Below are 25,012 nucleotides of genomic sequence, written 5' to 3'. Positions count from 1 at the left end.
GACTAAAGTGCAGGATAATATTGTACTTTTTGCCTTTGTTAAAAATTTCTGGGCTAAATTTGTTAAAAACTCATCAAATGGTCTTCTACATATCTATACTGCAAAGCCTAACCAGGAAAAACTGAAACCTAGGATTCTTTCTCCTCCTAGGTGTGGGCCCTAACCTCAGGGCTACAGACTCATGCTGCTATCTGCTCTTCTAGTCCCATGATTTATTTGGGGTGAAAGAGCCCCAGCAAGGGGCGAGAGCAGTCTCCCTTCAGAAGGGTATCCAGATAGCCATGGACAGGCAGCCTGTCTCCCTACTGCTTCCAGTAATTTCTTCAGCCAGTCCATAGCTCCACATGCTGGCTGGGTGCTTTGAAACCCATTGAGAATAGGATTTCGTATCTTCATATCACTGTGGTATTACATGGGACAAGTTGTCACCATTTCTTCTTCCTTCATCACACATAGAAACCATTACTGCTACATTTTTGGAAAGGTCACAAGCTGAGGAGCTTCGTCCCTTTTTCCTCAAGAGAAACTATCGACAACCAGCCCAAATTTGTGGTTTCGGAAGGCCTAGCCACTAGACTGATGCCAAGGAGGCCTTAAATACTTGCAAGAGCAGCACATCTGGTAAGCGTGGTACATCTTCAGTACCTGCAGTGGCATTTTGAACATATGTTTCAAATCATATGTTTCAAAAAATCAGTCTTGACAATGTTTCAAGTAGAGAACACAGTTTGGGGCAGGGCTTTTGCTAGAAACATCCCAACAGAACAGCATAGGAGTATTGCAGATATTATATTTAAAAAATCTTGACAAATTAGAGATCTAGGCAATTACCAGCCATAACAAGACCAAGAGTCACATTCTGAATCTGGGAAGGGGCAACCCTAGCTGTAGGTACAGGCTGGGTGATAAGAGGCTGGAAAGCAGCCCTGCAGAAAGGGATCTGGGGGGTTCTGGTTGATAGCAAGTTGAATCTGAGTCACGGGATGCTCTCAAATGAAATATATTTATGCCACTTGAAATTCTGAATCTGATTTAATAAAGCATCTGACTTGCTAAATGTCTAAATTTTGAGGATGGTATATATACTTTTTTTTACGGTAACTCATGCATAGCCAGACTGAATTATGCCTCTGTATCTCAGATTTCTTGACATCACTACAATGTGGTTATTTTGGTCCCCTTAACTTCTTACAAGCCTTGCAAACATATTTTGCCCCTGTTCCAGTGCTCCTCATGTTTTCACTGAGAACACAACCACCCAAGAAAACAACATAATTGGGAAGCCAAAAAAAGTTCAATGATCGGAACATGCCCCTAAACTCATAACTAAAATGATTTCACCAGATTATTGAAGCCTTAGGATACAAACGAAGCACAACATGCAGAGCAGCTCCCGCTTTCTTCCTCCCAGAGCGGTAAAACAAGAAGAGCAAAGATAGATTTTCTGGCTGTAGAAAAGGATAGCTTTAGAAGGCTATTCATAGTAGAGCAATTTTCAAAATTTGAGTCATCTGTATTGGGTGAGAGTCAGCCACCATCTATTGCACAGAACAATGTTGCATAGTGTTTTCAGTACAGCCCTCTGCAGTTGCATGCAGTTTCTCAAACCTGCAGTTGTCGTATTTATTTCTGTTCTTCTCAATAGTACAAGCTATGGAATGATCCCTTTTTGTCTCCTCTACTTCATCCTACCCTCAAATATTTTTCTTACTTTCTTTTAGTCTTGTGGTCTTTATGCAGTATTTATTTCAGAGCTCTTCTAGTCTATGAGCATATGTGAATAGTTTAACAAATATTCCTTTAGCCTTTCTATCCAGAGCTGTGTGTGTAAACGGATGAATCACTTTTCAAAAAAACAAAAACAAAAAACCCACAACCAAACCCATGAGGTTTGTAAGTTCTACTGAAAATCCAGAGATCTACAGTTGGCTAGAGGTTTTATGGATTTCTTACATCTGGTGGAAAAGAGAAACTTTAGCTCAAACTTCTGCTGTCCTGGCATTGTTCAGAAGAAGATGGGCAGGGACAACGACAGACACAGGCCTGGAGGGTGGAATTGCAAGGCATTTCTTGGTTTACTGAGCACTTGTTGGTTTCAGGTGCAAATCCACCATAAAATTAGAGCTGTAGGGATAAAAACAACAACAACAAATCCCACCAACAGCCTCACTCCTGTGTCTGCCAGAAGAAACAGAATGAATTATCTTTTTCACTGAGAAGATCTACTCTGAGGTCAAGGCTATGACTGGTTGAGAAGTTCATGGAAGTTACTGAACCGATCATGTCAAAATGATCCATCCCTGAATGCTTTTGAAACTGAGTGAATGAAATGTTTTCTCCTACTATTGATCTACTGGATTTGCAGAGTAATCATGTAGTCAACATAATTGACCTTATTTTCAAAAAGAACAGGATGGGCAGGACCTTCATGGGCTTCCAGATGAAAGCGGGAACAGTGAAAAGTTGGGTCTCAGTCCTTGTCTGCCCCCTCTGTCACAATCTGTCCCAAACCAAGGGTTATAAAAAACATATTGAAACAGCACATCTTTCCAACTGTTGTTTGTCTAAAGTTATTGCAACAAGCAATGAAAGAAATCTTATGCTTCTTATGCAAGTCATATTTTTTGTTTGTTTGTTTTTTCTGGATACATCTAAACATATAATCTACTACCCTCAATTTATATGAAACTGAAAGTAAATCTGTATATTTCAAAATACATTTTATATTACAAATATATTTTTAATTAGGAGATGGTGATTTCCACCTTTTATTGAAACACCCAGATACCAAAACCACAAAAGAAACTTCTACAAAAGAAATACAAAACAAATTATTCTTCACTCATCTCAAGGCACCACAGATTCTCAAAAGAGCTATTCCAACACCCATCTGCAAAGCGACTATTAAGAGTGATTATTGGCAAGAGACTTTTTTGTATATTTTCTCACTGTAATTTCAGATTGTTCAGACGCTCAAACATTCAACCGTATTCCGATTTGCAATCAGTAGAACTTAAATAACTATCATATCTTGCCTCAGCACATGATGGCTGACCAGGCTGCAAAAGAGACACTTCCCTGAGTTCCAGCTCATTCAGTCATAGAGAGAGGCACACATCCATTCCTCTTGAAGTGACTAGTATTTAATAAAATTTCATCCTTTAAAGGAAAAATCCACTTTTGCCTCGAAACTTGAAAATTAATTACACCCTGTATTTCTGTCTGGCCACCGTGGTGCCAGCCTGCCCTTTTCTAGGGATACCATCATGGGTCTGCAGCAGTAAAAAAAAAATAAATAAATTAAAAAAAAATAAAAAACCACCTGTGTGAAAGGATAGTTGGTTATTGTTGCAGAGACAACCCCTGTAAAGCTTGACGATTCACAATTCTCCACTTGGAGAGTTACAGATTTATATACTAATAGAAATCATGCAGATTAGGGACAAATGCTCCAGTCTCCTCCATCTAAAATTCTCTTTTTATTATTTTAAATAAAGAATGATTTGCTGAAGACATCAAAACTGAGGATGACAACAAATAGAAAAGATTTAACTTGTTTTTAGCACCCTATAAAGACAGTTTAAATCTACTTTTTAAAAAGCATTTCTAATCTTCCAAGCTTCTTCAGCCTAATTCCCACTGACAACACAGTGGCTATTCTCCAAGATTATGTTTATTCTTTATCTGGTTGAAGAAGATCTGTCAAGGAACAGCAGCATACCAGACAATGATATTTCTTGCTATTTCGGTGACACTTAGCAGGACAATTCTTGAAGAGAAAGAAAAGTGAGGTCTAATTCTTTCATTTTGCTGGCTTCCAGGAACCTAATTTGGGGTTTTCAGTTCTTTCTCTGCAGAGAGAACATTCGGGCTTATGTGAGAGTGGGTGGGAGCACACACGATGCAGATGGTAGGGAATATATTTAACTACCCTCTCCACAAGGCTAATGTTCTCCCCTAGAACAGAGGAGATGCTGTGCTTGTCCCCACTCACCTCTCAGACGAAGGTCCAGCTGGTGGGCAGGACTCAGGAGCAGCTGCAGTTGTAGCTGAGGCACTCACCATGGGTCTCGAGTAAAGCCGAATCCTCTCATAAGCTTGGCAGTTGCAGTAATAGCAGCTTCAGCAGGTTTTTGAGTGAATGCAGGAAGGTGTATTATCCTTCAGACTTCTTGGATTATTCAGTTTGCCTGCTCCTTCCCACCCTTGTTACTACAGGATTATTCTTCAGGCTTCAGTCTGCATTGCCAAAGAGCAAATATCTTCTGCTTAAACATTAAATAAAGGAAAACTTCTTCATAAACCAGTCCAGGATGAATCTTGAAAAACATTGGAGGGGGGTGGGGGGAAGGAAAACTGAATAATGCTGCTAGCAACTTATTCCGCTCTCCCCCTCTTTTTGCAAGGCATGTTTGAAAATGTTATATTAATAAAAACAAAGCTGCAATCTGATTCATTGTCTTGTGCTAACAAGCCTTTTAATCTATTTTTTTTCTTAAATAAGAAAAATATCAGCAGTAGCAGAAAAGCACTGTATTTGTGGACAGAGACATGCTTATTAAAGAGCAAACACTTTGAGTATTTGCTGTTCAGAGTATTCTAAGAAATATCAGTAAGTGTGATACTTTCCCTTGCCCTTACTACCTTCCAATATTTGGAACAGGAGCAAAATCACTGCAGCTGTGTTCAAGCCCAGACATTCAAAATCGCCAGTGGGAAAAGTACACTAGCAATCGTATAAATAGCAAGCTATGGCATCATTTAGCGCTCTCACGATGTTCTATTTCAGGGAATACAACACATCTTTCAAAAATGAACATTCTGTGACCTTTTTTCTTGTTATTTCTGGGTTTGTAAAGTTCCTTACTGTTATGCAAACACTTGGCTTCCTTGATCACTGAATGTGTTCAGGGCACGCAAAGGACTAAGCGAATGCCGCCTTATCTGCATTCTTCAGTTCTAGAAGTTACTGCAGCTTCAGGAGCAACGTCAGAGGGAGACATGTACAAGGACAAAGATGCCTGAAAGCTGATCAGTTTCAGGTATTTATTCTTGCAATTTTACATTGCAATAGCATCGAGAATGGCTCTGCAGGTGGGCACCTCATCAGAGAATAATTACTCCATACCCCAAAACAGCTTTGCGTGAGATGCTTGGACTTAATTACAAACTGAAAGGAAAGCTGCATGCTATTCTCTTAAGCATCACTTACCACTGCAGGTATCGTAAAAAACAAAGTCATCAAATGTTGATGCACAGCAAAACAAGAGGTCTCTGCTCTTTCCTCTCTCACTAACCTCCTGCTCCTGAAAGCATCCAATAGGTTCAACCAGGACTAAAAAAAGCAAAGCAAGTCCTTTCCAAACACGACTCTGAGCAGCACAACCAATCCTTGAAACAGCCCCAAACAGTGATCAGCTACAAGACCATTTGGTCTTTCAAACATCTGCTGACAGATAATGCACTTTTATCCCTTTGCCCTATCTCTTGACCCTTTTCTTCCCAAGATTAAATATTGTTTCGTGGTTTCAAACTATTTTGGATGCCCAAAATCCACCCCTATCTCTGACATCAAACATTTGCTGACTATATGCACGGTGGGTGTGAGGGTGACTTAAGAAGGCTCTTGGATATGAAACTAGTTTGGCAATATTGTGTACCCTGCTGATTATCAAGAACGATTTCCAAGGGGGAAGGTGCAGGAAAACAAACAAACAAGAAAACCACAAAACAACCAAAAAATCCCCACAAAGCCTTTACAAAGCTGTCTGCCCTTGTGATTTTCACTTCTTTAAAAAAGCAGGAAAGAACAGAAAGGCACCCCTGGTGTGTGGTTTAGATAACTACAAAGGAACTATTCTTACCAGGTTCCTTCAGCAAAATGAAGAGTGCTTTGATTGCATTTCTTTGGCCTTGCTAATCTGACAGATATTGATGGATAATTTGGAACAGCCAAAATCTTTGTTCTAAAAACATTGACTCATACATGTTGTATCCAGATGTTCTACTGGGTTCTTAACAGGTATCAAAACTTTTTTTTTCAATACTTGGAAATTGCATTTTGTATAGTTAAGAGAGCAAGTATGCACAAGAGGGAAAAGACAGAGAGGAGCTCTGTTAAGAGCAGCTTAAAAATGAATATTTATGCCCCCCAAAATGGGCATGCTAAGCAAAACAAAACAACAACAACAAAAACAACACACCAACATAACACTTTCTGCCTAAAGAAGATTGAAAATTAAGAGCACCAAACTTCTTAATGAGCAATTAAGGCCTTGTGGGCTCCTCTTTCCAACAGATACAGGAGCCTGTGTGTGAACACTGCGGTGCTGACTTCCCCCCTACCTCCTGCCTGGCTCAGCACGGCAGCAGCAGAGGCAGCAGCAGCTCAGCCTGCCCTGCATCTCTTCCAGAGGTAAGGGCCTCCAGCGTTCCCCCTCCACTGGAACTCAGGAAAGGCAGACTTTTGTCTTGAGGAGTATGTGGGGGAGGGACCCCAACCTGACAAGCAGTCTTTATGAGTAGGAGGTGTTGAATGAAGTAAGCAAGACACGCACCGCAGTTTGCAGCAGCACTCTCTTCTCTCTGACAGTGCCTAAACTGCAAAGACAGGAGAGCAGCTGAACAGATCAGGCACGATTGTCTGAAAAGAAAGCACCAACTGCACATGACAATAAAGACATTCAGACAAATCAAACACAGAAGAGCAAGAACGCAGCCTGGATATGAGAAATGCAATGCTGTGCAACTCACAGAATCGCTGTCACTCAAAACTGCTGTCCCAGTCTTACTCTGACTGGCTCCTACTGGGTGAAACCTTAAGCATTGTCTATTCTGCTTCCCAGTCACTCACTGCTGGATAAACACAATTTGCAAGGTGTGACCAGATCTGCCAGGAGTCAGAGCTGAAGAACTGCTGCTGAAGTGCTGCATTTCCTCCCCAAGTATGTCAGTGGGTTCAAACAGTCACTGACAGAAGCATCACATTTTGCAATAGAGGAAAGGATCTCCTGGGCAAGTAGGATCAGGCTATTCTTCTCTGCAGCTGTTTGTAATAGCATAAAGACTGTTAAACATTAAGGCCAAGAAACTTCCAAAGTCAGTTTTAGTTCACTGGTAAGGAAGCTATTCAAAGTGCTGACTGCTCTTCTAGTTCAGACTAGTGGAGCCTGGAACCAAAGAAAGGCATTAGCACTACTAGTGCTAGCATTGCCATGGCTGCCAGTGCCCCAGACTGTATCTGATGGTTATTCAACAAAGGTAGGTAGAGTCCTCGTCTCACTCTCAACACAAAGGCAGCCACACGAACACAGCAGCTGGGACCACAACACACGTGTCCATACTGCAGCTTACATGAAAATTCAACTCCTCTTTCAGTCTCAGAGGTGTTTTCCACATTAATGTGGACCATAACCACGCAGGTCCACAAGACTTATTTTTCCTCCCTTGTTTTTGGGATCCAAGTACAACAGCACAAGTCTTCTTCCCATACTATGGATACCTGTCCCTCAAAAGCTTCATGCTGCGCCAAAGGATAACTTAACACCTATGTCAGCAGCCATACAGAGCAAGCATCCTTTCCTTCTAATGCTGGGGTCACAGAGATGGGGAGGCAAGATCCATTTCTATTTCTATGTGAAGAGTATCACAGGAACAGCAGAAGAGCTGGAATTCTCTCGAGTTGTCAAGAGATAACGTTGAAGACAATAGCTGTGCTTGTAAAGACAGATTCTGAAAAGAGGAGCTACTAGAAAAATGTACTCTTTAAAAGACCTTTATTTTGGTTGCACAGTTACAATTCCGAAGTCCATTTATGCTTACAGTTAGATTGTTCCCAGACAACGTTTCATAGTTCACTATGTAAACAGTGCATTCTCTATCGGTCGAGTGTACAAGAACTTTATAAAATACAAATTGATTTTTTCATCTGTACACTTTTCAGATTAGTTCATCAATGTCAATTAAAAATGCAAATAGATTAATTGGCAGAAAAGTGTTCAGTTACATTTTTAATATATTAGTACAAAATGGCACAAAAGGAAAAAGGTCATTTTAAAGGCTATAAGCATCAGACTTCTTAAGCAGTTTGAGTAAGTTCAACTGATTAAGAAATTATATTTAAATATGACCATTGAACTTGGAATTTAATTTGTAATCTTTTCTTCATCTGTATGGAAGACCTCACACAACTTCAGATCTGTTCATGGAAACTGAATCCTGACAGTTTCGGAACAGTAACATTCAAGTGCAGCTAGGAAGCTGGGAATTTCTGTTCTTCCCAGTAAATTAAAGAATTCACAGACTAGAACTTATTTTCATCTGGCCAAGCTCATTGATACACACTTCAGATGCAAAGATATCAGGCATATGCACATAAAACTTTATTTTTAATGTGAAAACTGAAACAAGAAATCCAAAGAATTACATCATCCACCCTACCTACCTTTGCAGGAGGCTTCCAGGCATAACCATACTTAATGCTGAATACAGACATATATGAAGCATCTGAAAGGTTAGAGGCAAACTGAAGGCTTAATTTGAAGGCTTCAGTTAAAAAGGGAGATCACACCAACTTCAGCAACCCACATTTTGTTTTTTAACCACCCATATCAAATGGGCAGGTAGGTGAGATGGAACAGAAAAAAGACAAAGACATTACTAGCTTAAAACTAAATTCTGAGTTGTGAATTTGTTGCCTCAAGCAACAGTTCAGGAGTTCGTTTTGGCAGCAACATTTAGCAGTATCTGAGATAATCCACTCCTCCCCTACCTTCCTTCAATACAAGTTACCAGGATTTTGATTAACCTCTTAAACCTTAAGAGGTTTTTAAGTTAACGGAACAGTTTATGGCGCTGACTGGTTTTACTGGTAAGACAGCACTCACATCCAGAGGGCAGGTAGTTACTTCTTGGGTTAAAACAAAGTCTTATAAAAAATAAGTGTGATGAAGTACAGAAGAACCATTATTTTACTTAGCTTCACAATCAGCAAACCATGACCGTAGAAATTTCCTTTCATAATTTAAATATCAATTACAACACTTTCTCCAGAGACTTATTTTAGAGAAAACCATAGGATGATTCCAAGAATCAATGCTCCAATAGCAAGTACACTAATGAGGATGCACATCTTCTTTCGAGACCTTTGCTGTAAATAGAGAAAAGAAAGTTGATTGAAAACTGCACTACAGTATTAGAAAACAACTCAAATGTTTCTATGGTCCTGCTGCTACAAACAAATCATATAAAGTTGTTCAAGAAAAAAAAAGAGTTAATTTATCCACGCACTTTTATAGCTGTATTATTCAAGAAAATGATTTCAATAGTGTTTTCTGGCATAAGTAACAAAGTAAGGAAAGAGAATGCAGTAACTTATAAATGTTCATTGTCTAACACTTGGGAAAGAAAATGTGTGAAAACAGGTGGCCTTGTACAGAGGAAAATGGACAATCCATCTGCACAGTAGGAGGCAGAAATGGCCTTCTATAAAAAATATTTAAAGAGTATAAATGTATGTACAGAAGGGGACAAAGGACTGCAGTTTTAGACTTCCACAAGATTGACTTTGCATCTATTCACAGTTATTTAAAAGTTGTTTTTGTAAAGCTTCTTAGGTTTGAATTGCTAAAAAAAAAGACATGAGTAAGACACTCAGCTATTGAGACGTCATTACAATATAGAGTAAGTTTTAGGCACATCCAAAACTTTCTGTCAAAACTTTCATCTCCCACACAGGCCTGTAGCTTGAGATTCCAGAGCAACCAGGACCAGGAGTAGGTTATTATCCTTTATCTGAAGCAGCAAGAAATGAATTAGTATACTTTACTAGTGGGTTTTGCAGGCTTTTGCTGGTAGCCAAGCAATGATAACAAATCTTGGGATTCTAGGTCACAGCTCCAGAAGCAGAGCCAGGCTCCGCTCTTTCTTTTTAGCAGAGCTTCATGTCTGCTTTTTTGTTGTTTTTCCTGCAGAACCACACCTATGTCAGTTTTTCACCGGGGTAGCCAGTTCTCTGCCCAGCACCACGCAGACTACTAAGTTTCTTGTCTTAGCTATCTGTTCTCTTCTGCTAGTCTTGCTGTGTTGCTACCACTTCCCCCATTGTCAGCCTAAGCTTTCTTCCCCTCAGTTCTTTAATGATCTAACTTGTCAGAACTCAGCCCTTTGCTAGGGTCCCCTTCTTTTCTCATCTGCTGCCAGATTCTCTCCCTACACCTCTTACACTCCTACTTTCTTTTTCATCCTAGAGACCACCTCTTACCAACACTGCACTGAAGTAAAGCATTTTTTTTTCCCTGTAACACCACTTAGTCAAGGTAGTGAAATAAAGACATGCAGATCTTATTTCCTTGTACACTTAATGATCATTTCTACAAGTAATAAAGCAGAAGCAATAAAGAGGGAAAGAAAGGGAGGACACAAGCCCAGTTTTGTCCCGCCAGCACTGCTCTGTGCACACACCTCACACGGCAGATGGGTGCTGCAGACCTCGCCCAAGCACAAACGTGAGTTGTGAGGGTACTAACCACGTGCAGCCTATTCCCCACCAGCACGCCTAAGCCTCTTCCAGTTCCTTGAGGGGGTCAGAGCATAGAGATAGCTGCAAGTGATTTTTCAGAGTCTTGGAACAAGGCTGAGCTTTCAAGCAAAGAAACGTTCAAATCCCAAGCATACTACACAATCCTTTCAAACACAAGCCAATTCTCCTGAGTGTTTTGTCTCTGCTGCAAGGCACATGTGACAGAAGCTTGTCAAAAGCCTTGATAACCTTCCTTTCAGGTCAAAAGAAGTTCATCCTTTCCTCTTCAAGAAAAATTAGCACAGTTTTTCATTTTCAATTTCAATCCCAAAGCTAACACCTTCCATGGAAAGTTTTGACTGCTACTATTTTTTTTGTTCTTTTTGAATTTCGTCATTATCAGAAGAGCCACCAGTCACACACAATGATGCATTGTGCCAATTACTGCCACCTGGAATACAGTTCAAGGATGTGTCCATCCCTTCTTTCTCCCACTGAGATCTGGAAGCAATCCTTCAGACATTTTGTCATCAATGTATTGCCCTAGCTACTGCTAACCCACAAGAGGATTATTAATAATAAAATCATCTAAGGACTAACTTGGACTGAAGAGGGAAGATTTATTAGAAATAATCTTATTAGTAACAAGTGCCAAAAATGTTAGAAAGAAGTCACATTAAAAGGTCTTTTCAAAGGGGCTTTTCAAAAAAAGTTTGAGAGTTTGAAATGCTTTTTGTAGCATCACCATAGCAATTAACAGAATCAGGACACACACAGCTTCAAGAAGATTTTATACAGCAAAAATTAATGCTAGCTGGCAGCCTCTTCAGAGGACGTCCCTACTCCTCCATTGACCTTTAGAGACTCATTCCCTACACAAAGTAACTTTTTCCTTCTTGAGTTGTTAAAGGATTTTGTTTGCTTTTTTTTTTTTAAAATAACAGTAAAATTCCAGGTGCTCTGAAACAACCTAGCTAATTTCACAGGAAACCCAGAACTTTCAGAGGTCACTGACTTTTGTTTCAGTGACCTAGCGATGCCATCATAGTCTAACACGCACCTTCAGGAGAGCTTTGAGGAAAATGAAAATCAAATTCTGAACTGCAAAATTAAGTTTAAGTCTTGACTATTGAGAAAGTACAGTCACACAGAACTAGCAGCTGGTATTGACGTTACCTGGTAGTTTGCTGCTCTTGACAGCTGCTGGTTTGCTTGTTGCACGTGTACATCTGCATTTTCCACATTGGCTTCTATGCTGTCTGTATTTTAAAAGAAAAGATTTCAAATTTTTGTTAGTCATATCCCAGTCAAAGGTTTGGAATGCTGAAATAAACATGAGAGCACATGTGACAGCTGCCTCCACCCCCCCACCCCCCCAAATGTCGATCGCTTCAATATCCCAAGTTTTATACCAGGCATTATGGAAGTTGGCCTTTTTTATACTTATGCCTGAGTTCATTTCTGAAATGCCCAGGTTGAATTCATCTCAGTAAGAGTCCCCTGTTCTAGAAGCTGGGCTGAGACTTGGAAACCTACCAGAAGAGAAACTTTCTCTCAGTACTTTTCTGTCATCCAACTTGCTACTGATTTCTACCCTCTGCTCAAATTAAAAAAGACCTATGAAGTCAGAGGAAAAACACACAAAACTCCCCAAGAGGCACGAATAGAATACGATATCCTATCACACTGATGCATTTTTTTTCCCAATGGAAAAATCTGAGGGGATCTCGAACATAATATGGAGTAAGGTGACAGAAAAAGCCCAGCAAATGTATTCTGGGTTTAGAAAACAGCACGGCTTAGCAGAAAACTCAGAAAACAAATTTTACAATCACATTTATTTAAAAGAATAAGCATGTCTGCCTGGAGGGTAAAGCGGAAATTTTTGCTGAATCTGCATACTTACATCACTAGTCACTGCACTAAAATTCCCTCCACAAACTCTAATTTTGTGAACATACAATTACAAAAACTAAACACTTTTTATACACCTTTAAAAAAGACACAATTAAACATGCATTTAAACTATGTTTTAAAGACACTTTTTAAAGTGGATCCCCCACCACTTCAGCCACTCTACCCATGATTAGGTTGCACCTGATTTGCTTTAGCATTAACCTTCACATTACACGAATTTTTCCAGCAAAAGAATGTACTATACTGCTGCTTCCCAGAGACAAACAACTCTTCAGAGAATATTTGAGTTAGACTTACCTATCACATCACCTTGCTCATGAATCATCATTCCTAAGTCTTTGAAAATTTCATTGATGTCCATAATATCAGCCTGAAAGGAAAAATGATCATCACATTAATTGTCATAGCATAAAACAGGATTTCTTTACATTTAGATAAAAATACTGCTCCTTTCCCTCCTGAATATGCACCCATGATTCTTTACCCTAAATGGAAAAAAACCTTAGTATTTATTTGGAAGACTTTTTGTATTACGAGTCAATGCTTATAATAATCAAACTAACTGAAGGTGACTGTGCACAAAGCAAACTTCACATCACTTCACAAAGAGGATCTCTCTGCTGTGGGCTCGTCTACACAAAAACTTGTCTCAGGTTAACTGAAGGAACAGGTACATGCCAACTTGGCTTAATAGATTCATTTTGATTAAACTGGTATAAAGCATACACATTTTTTTTTTGCATTAGTTTTAGTACACCTGTTAAATACACACAAATGTCATAAGCGACACAATTTACAGAGGTTGTCTCTCTGCCATGAAATCAGAACATTGTAAGCATATGATATTATCTTATTGCCATCTGGTCACAATGAATTCATAAATGTCTCATTGCCACCGTGCATATGATCTCTCCTCAACTAATGACTGATATATATTTAGTTCATTGTTTATTAACGTATGAGTGGCAAGGGAGAGATTATCATAAAGTTTATTTTTAGAACAGAATGGAGGTTTGGATGTCTTGATAAATCCCAGTTACGGCATCTTTGTTGTTAACGGTAGCGATGCGCATTCCAGGTCAGCTGGAAAAGTTCCTTTCGTCTTTACAGAAGTCACTTGATGTCAGTATTTCATCACGCATGACTTTTGGTGTGCTTTACAACTTGACGCTAAATTTTTTTATTTTTTATTTTAATTTTTGGATGAGCCCTTAATTACAACACTTTGAATGAAGTAGCACAACTCTGTTTCCAGAAGAAGCGTTCAAAATACAAACGAACAAAAAACTTAGAAAATGAAGATGCTGAACAATACATTGGGAATAACTGGATAGAAAGGCACAGCTTTGCTTCACTTATAGTTTAAAAAACAACAACAACACACAACAGCAATAATCCTTTTCCTCGTAATCACACGAGCACTTTCTTAATTCTCAGCTGAACCACTGAGGTTAGGCACAGTATCAAAACCTGGCTTTCCTACAGTAGATTTCTAATGCACATTTCACATACCATATAAAGTCAATATTTGTAGATTCGAAAAAAAAAAAAAATACCCACAAACAATCCCCAACCCCAATTCCCCAAGGATTTATTTACGCCTGCAATTAATGCTTATACCAGTATAAAACAATGTTTTTCTTTTGTTTTAAAGCATATCCTGAAATATGCTGTAAAACCACTTACACTTACCTCAAGCTGCCTAATGGAAGATTCCCTCTCCTCAATAAGACGGAGGTCATCTTCTGTGATTTCTTCATCTTGCACTTGTGCTTGAGGTTGACTGTCAAAACAAAAACCGACCAAACAAACCCAGAATTAAATAGTCACCATGAGAAATAACTCAGAATAAGAAGAATAAGATGACACTCAAATACATACGGCACCAACTTTATCAGTTAACAAAACACACTTTTTTAGCCTTGCATGTCTAGCCAACAGGGACGGTCTAACAATCACATCTTTGATAGAGGAAGCTGCTGCTGTAGCAAATTTGCACATAGCATAGAGCTAGCTCATTGGAAATTCCAAGTATGAATGCAAGGACAAAGTTTCATCTGAATTACGAAGTGCAGAGTTTAAATCCATTTCAGGCAAAAATAAGCTGACCAATACCAACAGAATCTGAGACTGTCATGTAGTTCTTGCAGAGTATGAAAGCAACAGGAGATCCCACTTGACCAACCAGAACTTAACAGTTTTACTTTATTCACAGACTGTGCTTACCTAAGTTTGGGTGTCCCAAAGCCCAGGCGTGGACTTGGGGCAGCTTAAGGAGATGTTTGAAACTGAAGTTTGGAGAAGAAAAAAAGAGGGGAGGAGGGAAGATAACGGGAACTGCTTGTTTTTCTTCCCACCTGTCCCAACGAGAAGACTTCTCCACACTTGCCCTGTGGAAGAAAGCCCATGACTAAAAACCAACCTATTCCTACTCCCTCCTGAAAAAGGCAACTGATCAGAAAGTCAGCAACTCTTCCCTGCAGGCCATTTATTAATTTGAACTACGTTAAGACTTAAATTCAGCTTACATGTCCCAAGAGACAAGTGTTCCTTCTTTGTAGGTGTCTTCAGGAGCACCGCCCTACATCCGGTGTATGAAAAAAAAATAAGTAAAAACATTATGGACCTGAAAGGAGCACTGTCAGCATTTCTACAATAAGAAAATATTACAAGACTTACAAGTCAACTACAAACTGAAACACGATTTAACATGTTCATTGCCCAATTTTGCTTTATGCATGCATAAAGCTGAAATACAAGTGAAAGCATTCAGCTCACTAAATGCCTGTTAAAATTTACAAGTGCAGCAACATGTATTTGGTACAGAGTAAAAGGGCAAAACTGATACACTAACAAGGAATAGCTCAGCTTCTCAACACTTCTCCACATCAATACTGCATAGAGATTGACAGGCGGTTCTTCATGGTAGGAAAAGTCCTGATATCTAAATGTCCAGCAAAAGTATTTCAAGATCTACTGAAAATTGCTTTTGCAAGACTAGTGCACAAACACAGGGGCAGTCCATGCTTTTATGTGATAAAGACCAGGAAAAAGTAACAGATTTCAGAAGTTATGATTTCAATGCAATTCAGCCTTTACAGTAAAATGAACTATGTAATTCAGCTATGCATGGAAGTAAGCAAAGAAAGCCACTACGCTTATATTGCGCACGTTCTGCAGTATTTGCAGTCAAATATGAGCCCTTGTAAAAAGCATTACAGAGGCAAGTTTGACACTGAACACCACCACTGTAAACAGAGTATAATAGCGTATTTCCCAATACTTACAGATACCCTCGAGCTGGCTCTTACTCTGGCTACAAAGTCTTTTTCTTTCTCAGCAGCTTGCCTTTGCAGCCTTTGGAAATTTGTTAGCGCTGTGGTGAATTCCCCCACAAGACGATCTTTCTGTATTTTTCTTTGACGCTAGAGGAGAAAAAGTTTTACAAAGTCAAATGAGCTCAGGCTTTTCAGAACTCTGCCATTTGCAGGCTGCTCAATGCTAAGCCACAGACTCTTTTTTCCTAAATGGGTATTAGGGAATGCTGCCTACAAAACCATTTGCGTGGACAAACCTTCCTTCCCTCTGGAAACATGCAACTCTGCCACAATTTAAGCCATTTAAAGAGGAAACCAATGTTGTAGTTTCATTTAACAGCTGGAAACGGGCAGGGACAGGTCATACAGTACTCCATACGCTGATACAGGGAAACCTTCTACTTTCCTTACATCTCTCAATTATTAAATTAACTCAGTCGTTAAGTGTGAAATATTTTCATACTGTGAATTCTAAAATATGCAGAACAGACTGAATGGAGGCAAGGGTGCAGAAAAGAAAAAGGGCATGGACAGAGCACTACACGTGTATTTTACATAAACGCTGGAAATGTGTATTGAATGGCATACTGAAGTGGGTTCACACTCCCTTATAAGTCCTTAAAAACTGTTCCAAAGATACATGTTCTAACTTCTAGTTTTGTTTTTTTTTGAGAAAGATGTCAGGGAGGGAATAGGAACACATGGCATTCCAGGGAGCCTCAATTTCCCTAAATACATACATTACACCAACCCTTCCTTCCAAATTTGTAAGCGGCCATAACTTTCCATTCATCAACCCAACATTTATGTATTTCATTGAGAGTTATCTTCAATGAAAGTGTTCACGATAAAAGGAGTAAAATCAAACAGTAAAACATCCCACTGCCAACTTATCAGTTTCAAGACAGAGCATAAAGCTTGAAAATGCCATAAAGCATAAAACCTCTATGCCTGAACTAGAGGTTAATACTAAAACCAAGTGAAAACACCATTAGAAGTTTACAACTTGACAGGCAGAACACGCACAGAACACGGTCTGCCATTTGAAAACAGTTTTGGGACAATTCATTTTCCTAAATGCTCCTTGATAACAAGATACATACTAAGCAAGTTTTAGTGACAATAATCTGCATCTATGTTTTCTGGGATCCTGTTGCTCTTCCCTTATTTAAGCCATGGATTTCTTTACGGTAAGAAAGAAAGGATGGTAGTCAGGAGTGTGCTAACAACAACTGCCACTTCAGAAATAACCTCCTGCCCGGATTTCACACAGACCCGGGAAAGAAGCAGCTTAAACACTGCAGAAATTGGTTTAGTAACACCTTCTGGCCATTCCCCCTAAGAAGGGCAAAGCCCAAGGACAAGGCATAGCATATATGCTGATCTGAGATATAAAGGGCAGAAATTATTTGTGCACAAATTATTTGGACGGTTCACAAATGTGTCCAGCCACCTGCCTCACAGTTATGGCAAGCAACAACAACTTGCCACTGGAAGCATTCAGAGCACCCAGTGAGTCAGACCTGGCATCACTGCTACAGATTACTAAATGGACAGCTACCAGAAATCACAGGCACGATGTACTGTCTCGATTCCTACCCCTTCAGTCAAACTACCTCATTCCTGATACTTAAAAACAACTTTTGAACAAGTCTGGGCTGCAACAAAAATACTTGTGTTGTAATTGTCTCTGTTATGCAAATGTCATGACCAGCTAAACACTGCTTTGAAAGCCTGAAGTCACTCAAATACTCTACATAAGCCAACATGATAGTCAAACAAGCCACACTCTTTGTTTTTATACCTGTTCACTTGTTGCAGGCAAAGATCCAAACTCTTTGATGTATTTGTCAGTTTCTTTGGCAAGCTGGTTTGTGTACTGCTGCTTTTGTTGCCTAAAACCAAACACAAAGTTTCATTAGACTCTGTTGGTTAATTCTGTCTGAATTTTCACCAGTTCTCAGAAACAGTTGAATTAACTGTTCGCTGAAGTACATGAAGCCATCTTTATTCTGTTCTTCACTGCAAAAATGTGACAACAGATCAGCACAGATTCCAGATGAGACAGATGCTGAAGGAATGTTTCTTGGTTTGACAGTACAATTGCTCACTTTCTTCACTGTTTTTTTTTTTTGAGGTTTTTTGATTGTTACTCTAACATGCAACAACAAGGTCCCAGTTATTGTGAGCATCTAAACATGAAATATGCTCGCCCATTGTCTATTTGAGGCTGTCAATAATTTGAAAGCACATGAAAAACCAATTCCTGATAGTTACTGGGAAGTTTTTGAGGAAATCTGTATTCTTCCATGATACAACAGCTGTGAATTTAGCTGAAGAATTTATTAATTGCTTACCAATAGTTATAATAGTGCTTTAAAAAGCCTTGTCCTCAGCAGCATCACTACTTGTTTTCTGTTTCTCTTCAGAGAAACTTGTTGTTATCACACACTTCTTTACAAGTATCACTTTTTCCCCCTGGAGCTACTCAGATTCTTTACCTGCTTTCCGACTCTGTTCCCCAGCGTATATTGAAAGTCTTAAAAAAAAATCTGGAAAGCTATTAGCAAACAATCAACATCAATATTTAAAGTAATTAAATAACTCTTCCAGGCATCTGCAAACATGAAAGGAAGTGCCAAATGTTCAGAAAAGTGAAGAAGTGACATATGAAAACTCAAGGAAACTTAGCACATATGTTACCTTCATGAACAGACTGGAAAGAGTCCTTCAAACATTTTCTAGACTTTTTAGTTGTGAAATTGTGTCTAGATCCTGCCTGGTTACTGCATAACTGTGAATGTTGATTCAGTCCCCAGTAGGGCATCCACTGCAGGTTGTACCTGGCTAATGTTATGAACCCTGAACTCAGGCTACCACGAAGCAATTTGGCTGTTCACACAAAATGAATGCAACGCCTTCGGTCCAATACACACTTCCTCCTACTATTCAATGGCCACAGTGCAGCATTAGCCACACTGAAGACTGCCAACTTTCTCACCCACAGGGTTTGCACAACACATCGTTTACTCGCATTTATGTTGCTGAGATTAATGTGGTAAAGGAGGTCGATTAAAAAAAAAATTGTACCAGTTCATTAGACTGAGCTGAGAAGTAGAGAGCAGCTGACTGGCATATTCATGAAAGCCCACTTTTAGGTGACTGAAGTATAAAGCACAGCATCTGTACTTCAGTTGTATTTCATTTTTTTTTTAAATTTATTTTATTCTACAGTATCATTTCTTATTGTAACTTTCCTCATGAAAAAGACATTCCCCTTTCTCTTACAGTACTGTATCTCAAAAAACAACAACAACAACAAAAAAAACAAATACATCACCTTGTGAAACTGATACAGACAGATTTTAAGAGCTGGCTGGGGAGTGGGGTGGAGGGTTGGGGGAGCATTTGCTTTTTCAACAGTGATATTGCTTTCTGGTCCTGCTGCTTTTCCTTTGCTGACATACAGCATAAGTTTTGTACATGTTTTGATACTGCAGGCAGTGTACATGGGTAAGCCACCTGACTGGTGTACGAAGGCTAGCCAAAATTAATTTAAAGAAAAAAGAAAAGGCATCCCAACATTTAAATTTCAAATATTTCTCTATACTTGCCTTCTCAGTGAGATCAAGCACTCTGCCTAACAAAAAAACCACCTGATCACCTTCCAGAAGATTATTTACAATGCAATGAAATTAAATGTTTTCATGTGAAGTACTCACAGCTGTTGCCTCAACTCATGTGTGTCTTGTGGTGTCCCGAGCTGATGTAGTATTCTCTGTATTTCAGCAGCTGTTTGTGAAGAGGAAGAGAAATTTTAATGGTCCACATAAATATCCAACTTAATTTTATGCATTTTTGCTTGACGGTTCTAAAATGATAAAAGTTGAGAGAAAGTGATATTCAAGACTTTTTTTTTTTAAACCTACTAAAAAGATTCCACTAAGAAGTCCCAGAACAGCTAGTAAATGTTTGTGCCAACTCAAAAACAAAGCCTAGAGTTTCTTACAAAAGAAGAGAATATATTCAACTGTCTAGGTAGAAATAGGCAATTTAAAGGTTAGCAGTTTTAATGCAGTAAGTATAAATCAGGTGTTTTAGTTATAATTTTGTAAATAAGTAGCACAATTCTTTTTTAGTCCAATCATATTTTATGCATGTCATTTTGGAAAGCCAAATTAAAGACTGCTAAGACACCATTGTACAAACAAGTAATTCAGAACCAGTGCATCAATGAAGAGGCAGCAACAAAGCATTCACGGGCTTACGACACACACACAAAAAAAAGTAAATCAGGTATCCAGGTTGAAATTTTAATTTTGAGATCCTTGTTCTCGATACGTACATACATTTTTAGATGTGGGATACAAACCACTTGTGATTTCTAGATGTATTTCATACAGTGAATTAGTTTTGAACTACAGAAAGAGCACTACATCTAAGCCTTTTTTTCAGGTTACTAAATTTACTCTCACATGAAAAAGCAAAGGGGAAAATGGGCAGTCACTTCAGGACATTGAGTTTTTAATCACATTACAAAATTAAAATTCTCAGTGTGCTCTATCTTAGCTTAACACCCTCGTATACTCCAAAAAGAGAGAATACATATACAAAATAAGTTATTTTTGCTCATCCACAGTTTAGATCAGACTGGTCTTCCTTGTATTTCTGTGGTGCTTTCCAGGCAGACTGGTACACCGCTGTGCACATACAGGTAATAAAGACACAGACATAATGGGGAAGTTAGTAGTCAAGTTCCATGTGAGTTTAAAATCAAGTATTTCAAGACAGAATTCTTTGGGAGAAATTGAGAGGACACAAACAACTAAAAATTTAATTAGAAAAACAGCACTGTAAGATGGGTTTCACGCAGTTTTCACTGTTGTTGAGCTGAAAAGCACCAAAACATAAGTGAAAATTCTTGAATGCTTTCTACAATCAAAACCTACCGCCAAGCATCAGTTTCTCCCTGGCACCTGCTGGGGCAAGGAAGCTTTGTGCAGCCTCCTGGACCTCAATGCTTCTGCACAGCAGCTTGAGCCCAAACAGGCACCAGTGGCCACATGTACTGGTAAATACCAGTAAATATTTTGACTAATTAAGCTTTCTTTTTATGTTAAGTATAATGCATTGTTTTAAAATTAACAAAAAAATGTGACTGTCATGTTACCTTTTGAATTCAGTGATAAGCTTTAGCATCTATAAGTCTTCAGAGTAATTTACTTTCAGTAGTATTTGATCAAAGATATTCTCCCCTCTGATTCAAGAGCCAAGGTGCTCGGTTAGTCTTGATGTGTTTTTACAGGGAGAAAAAACAACCTGCAAGCACTCTCATAACATCTCTTCTTGCAGACAGAAAGAGTAGCATGTTTTACTGCCACCTAGAGGTAGAGTTATTTAACTACAAATGAAGAAGTGAAAATTGTTTTAAAAGAAGGGCTCACACCTGAGAAATTCTCTGAAAGCCTGTATTTAACATATTTGCATATCACCTTTATTAGATATTTACCCTACTTCTAAAAATGAACACAAGTAGATGATTGAGGGGAAATTAAAAGCCAGCACAGCATAGCTGGACACTACACAGTTCTAGGCAGAGGGAAGTTCATCCCGGTTCATGTCTTGTGATTCAAGAATTCAGCACAAAATTAAAACACGTTTTTACCAAGAATCCTGTAAGCAGCATCAAGAAACATCAAAATAACCAAGTGCTAACAGGCTTTGTAACCTGTCTGGGAAAAATAAAAGAATGGACATACCAAGGACTGAACTGACACCAATTTTTCTGGGCTTCCTTTAATTTAGCATTTTCCTCCTTAACCTTTCACAACAAGGATATTATTTAGAAAGAAAAAGAGCATTTCTTTTTCAGTTTTTCGATCATGGGAACTATACAGCACTTTGAAAAATGAAACATTGCTTATACAAGTAAGCAAACAGAAAAAAGTGAAGTGGTAAAAGTAAACTTTTGCCAACAGTCTTCAGCAGCAGTCTCAACACTGTTTTCGTAAGAAAGCCAAAGGTTTGTCGTTTTGCACAGGCATTAAACAAGTTGGTAGGAAAAGCAGAATATAGAAAACGAAGAAGCTGACCTTGTTGCAAAATTTACAGTACGTACCTGCAGGTTTACAAGACAAAGAAATCCATCCTTTGTACTCCTTCACATTAATATAAACATGCTACAATGTATATAGGCTTAAAAATGTATTTCTTATATTGTCTTATAGATTTTGTGATTACAGATTTCTTACTGTAGCTAATTCTCACCTAGACATTTGATACATTATAGATGTAATCCTAAAACTACCTAAACCACAGACATTTGTCTGGACTCATGAACTTGTATAAATTTATTGATAAAAACCGAATTTGAAATAGATTCAGACAGTGCCACCTGGATCACAGAGGTGAAGCGTCTTGTTCCTTCAGACATACACACAGTGATCTTAAAAGAATTTGATTTTAAGCAACAACTAGCTTCAAAACCTTTAGGTATAAGTCATCGTCCCTTTCCTTCCTCAACAGAAAAGCATGGTAGCCACAGCCTCTCCTCCTGAAAGCTAGAAACACCTCCACTGTCCTGTTTCAAAAGCAAGTACCGAGATGGCCTTGGCACTGAAGAGGAAAAGCGAAACTGCTGGAAACCTAGCATTACTTTTTGTAAGTCAGAGGCCCCTAAATTCCCAGCTTCACCACTGATCACAGTATTCATAATGCCTTCCTTGTTTAACCAGCTTTTTGCCCCTGTGCAGGGAATTCAGGGTGGCAAAGCGCTGGCTGCTCCTTAGGTGCCTCTCAGTTCATCAGCTCTGACGCTCAGGTGTCCCAGAGAGCTGAAAGCATAGGCCTAAATCACAAGGCCATAGATCTGTGCCATAAATACACTGATAATCATCAGAAACCAAAGATGAGAGCACAGTTCTGACTGGCTCCTAGGTGACCTCATCCCTCCAGGTTTTTCTTTCCCTACTTCCTGCTTGTTCCAGCTTCCCACACCTTGTGGCAACGACCAGGAACTCTGACAACAGGAGTAATCCTCCTACCAGAGGTCCTTTCTGCCGCTCTGGGCAATACCAATCCCATGACAGAGCCTGAATGGATCTTGTGCACGACTTGAATCCATTCCAGTGCAAAGCTCGATGCCTTAGCTCGTGCTCCTTGGATATGCAGAAGTAGCTGCTGGACTTTGCTCCGGAGCTGCAGAAGCACACACACTGTGTGCACACAGACATTTTTTCCAGAAGTCGTCAGAGGCAGGCTAATGACTGTGGCCAGCCCTGCGCTGGAGGTCGAGGCAGGTGCTGGCATGTAAGGACGACCAATGGTTCTTTCGGAGCTCACACAGCAACTCCAGGGGGAGCAGCACCTTGTCAGCCAGGGGCTGGCAGCAAGCCACCGCAGCCGGAAAGGCCTGCAGGAAGCAGACTGCGCAACACCACTCGATCCAAATGCATTTTCTCCAAGCAACTGCCATCTCACCTGCCAAAGAAAGCAATCTCACTCTTCCCACCTCAGAATGAGTATTAGAAAGAAGCAATACTGTATTAGTAAGAAGATTTTTCATTCCTCTTCCAGCATTCCTAATCTATACTTCCTAATATGTAACAATTACCTGTTGAAAGCTACTCGGCCACTCTCCGAGCAGTCACATGCTCAGGAACAGGTCAGCCATGGTTAATGATGAGCCAGAGGAACAATTAAGACCTAACCTGAATTCCTACTGAGAAAATTACTTAAGAGCCAGCTTATGTTTACTTTTACTGGGCCAAACAGTGGTTCCATTTATAGGCAGCGGAAGCTCTTCCTCCAGGTCAAAAGAATAAAAAAGGGCACACAAAAGAATAGCAATGCTGCTTCATATAAAAGGCCTCATTTTCCCTACGTGAGTTGCAGGAGTAGTGAGATTTACAGTGGAAATATATATATATATTTTTTTTTATAAAGATAGGATTATTTGAGAAACGTGCTCCTGACAGATTTGCAATACATTGTATTTATTCCATAGATGAAAACATATTTCAAATATTGGATCACACACTGTACTTGCTTAACAGCTGGCTTTTAGCTGGCTAGGGAAGAAGAAAGTCTTACCTCCTTTCTCCTTGTCTTCCCTTATTTTTCAGACAGCTCTGCAAATCTTTTCCAGCACTACAAGTAAACCCACATAATTGATTGTTCTGCTGCTTGAACATGAAAATGTTTAAGATCACATAGGAAGTTTCAACTTAAAATACAAATAAATAAAACGAAGATCAAATATAGACAACTTCTTGCCTATAACAATATAGGAGCAAACGCAACTATCCCCGAGAACTAGTCATCACTAGGCAGGCTGTAACACCAGTGTATTCTTGCAGAAGAAAAGGAAAAAACAAATCCTTGAGTAAAATCCTAATGTTGGAAAGGCCTTCATCCACTGAGAGGGAAATGATGAGAGGACTGCAGGTCACCCACCTTCTCTGGTAGGACTGAGAGATGTCCAAGCACTACACTCATCTCCTAGCATGAGACAAGGGAAACAGATGATGGTCCTGACTTGGAGCACTAACCAATAACTCCAGCTACAGGAGAGATGCCTTCCCAACTTACCCATGATCAGCCACCTTCCCATTCAGTTTTATGTTACTCAGTTTAACATTTAGAAAACCAAACTTTAAAACCCTCAATTGGCCGTGAACATCTTCACCTTGTTGCAGCCTCACAGCTGAAGAGTGAGGTGAATCAACACACAGCCCACAGAATCCTTAAAATGAAGCCACAACAGAGAAGCGTGAAATTGGGGGAAAAAATTTACTTAATAAGTGCTGCTTATTACCACTTTGCAGCCTGAAACTCACTTCTTATTTGGATCATACAAGACTGCATTGTAGCCATGGAGCAGCAATTTCCCTAAGTGCTACAGTCCAAGCCTGAACAACCACATTGCCCGATTTAATAAAGCTACTGCCTAATGATTCCACAGGAAGTGCAGCGCCCACTGGGCATGCACGGAAAAAGCACGAGCAGCAAACACCACGTATCAGCCTACAAAGAGGACAACAACCAGCCAAGCAGGCAGGGCAGGTACAACGAAATCTGTACTGCAGGACAGCAACGCCTGGGACCCGTCACAGGAAGAAGGAGAGCTGTTTCAGCCAGCACCTACAGCTGCTCCTGAATGTGAGCTGTAATAGTGAGGGGTCTCCCCCCCGCCACTTTTACTTGAGAAGGGACAGATTGGGTTTTAGTCACTGCAAAGAGACCATAGATCTAAATCCAG

The 25,012-nt window shown here is 39.5% G+C and overlaps 1 protein-coding gene across 1 annotated transcript in view; it reads right to left on the bottom strand.

Annotated features, from left to right (window-relative positions):
- Positions 1-7,758: 7,758 nt before the first annotated feature.
- STX7 (syntaxin 7) overlaps positions 7,759-25,012 on the bottom strand; it is a 31,713-nt gene continuing 14,459 nt past the window's right edge. The window contains exons 3-10 of the mRNA XM_080583820.1: positions 19,476-19,545; positions 17,558-17,648; positions 15,724-15,861; positions 14,965-15,017; positions 14,129-14,219; positions 12,734-12,806; positions 11,696-11,778; positions 7,759-9,148 (exon numbers count right to left, since the gene is read on the bottom strand). Of these exons, the coding sequence (XP_080439946.1) occupies positions 9,056-9,148; positions 11,696-11,778; positions 12,734-12,806; positions 14,129-14,219; positions 14,965-15,017; positions 15,724-15,861; positions 17,558-17,648; positions 19,476-19,545 (692 nt within the window). The 3' untranslated portion in view covers positions 7,759-9,055. The remainder of the gene's footprint in view (positions 9,149-11,695; positions 11,779-12,733; positions 12,807-14,128; positions 14,220-14,964; positions 15,018-15,723; positions 15,862-17,557; positions 17,649-19,475; positions 19,546-25,012) is intronic.

This window comes from Anser brachyrhynchus (genome assembly GCF_964034855.1).
Source record: "Anser brachyrhynchus genome assembly, chromosome: 3".
In the NCBI taxonomy this organism is placed as follows: Eukaryota; Metazoa; Chordata; class Aves; order Anseriformes; family Anatidae; genus Anser; species Anser brachyrhynchus.
This window is presented reverse-complemented; position numbering and strand designations above follow the sequence as displayed.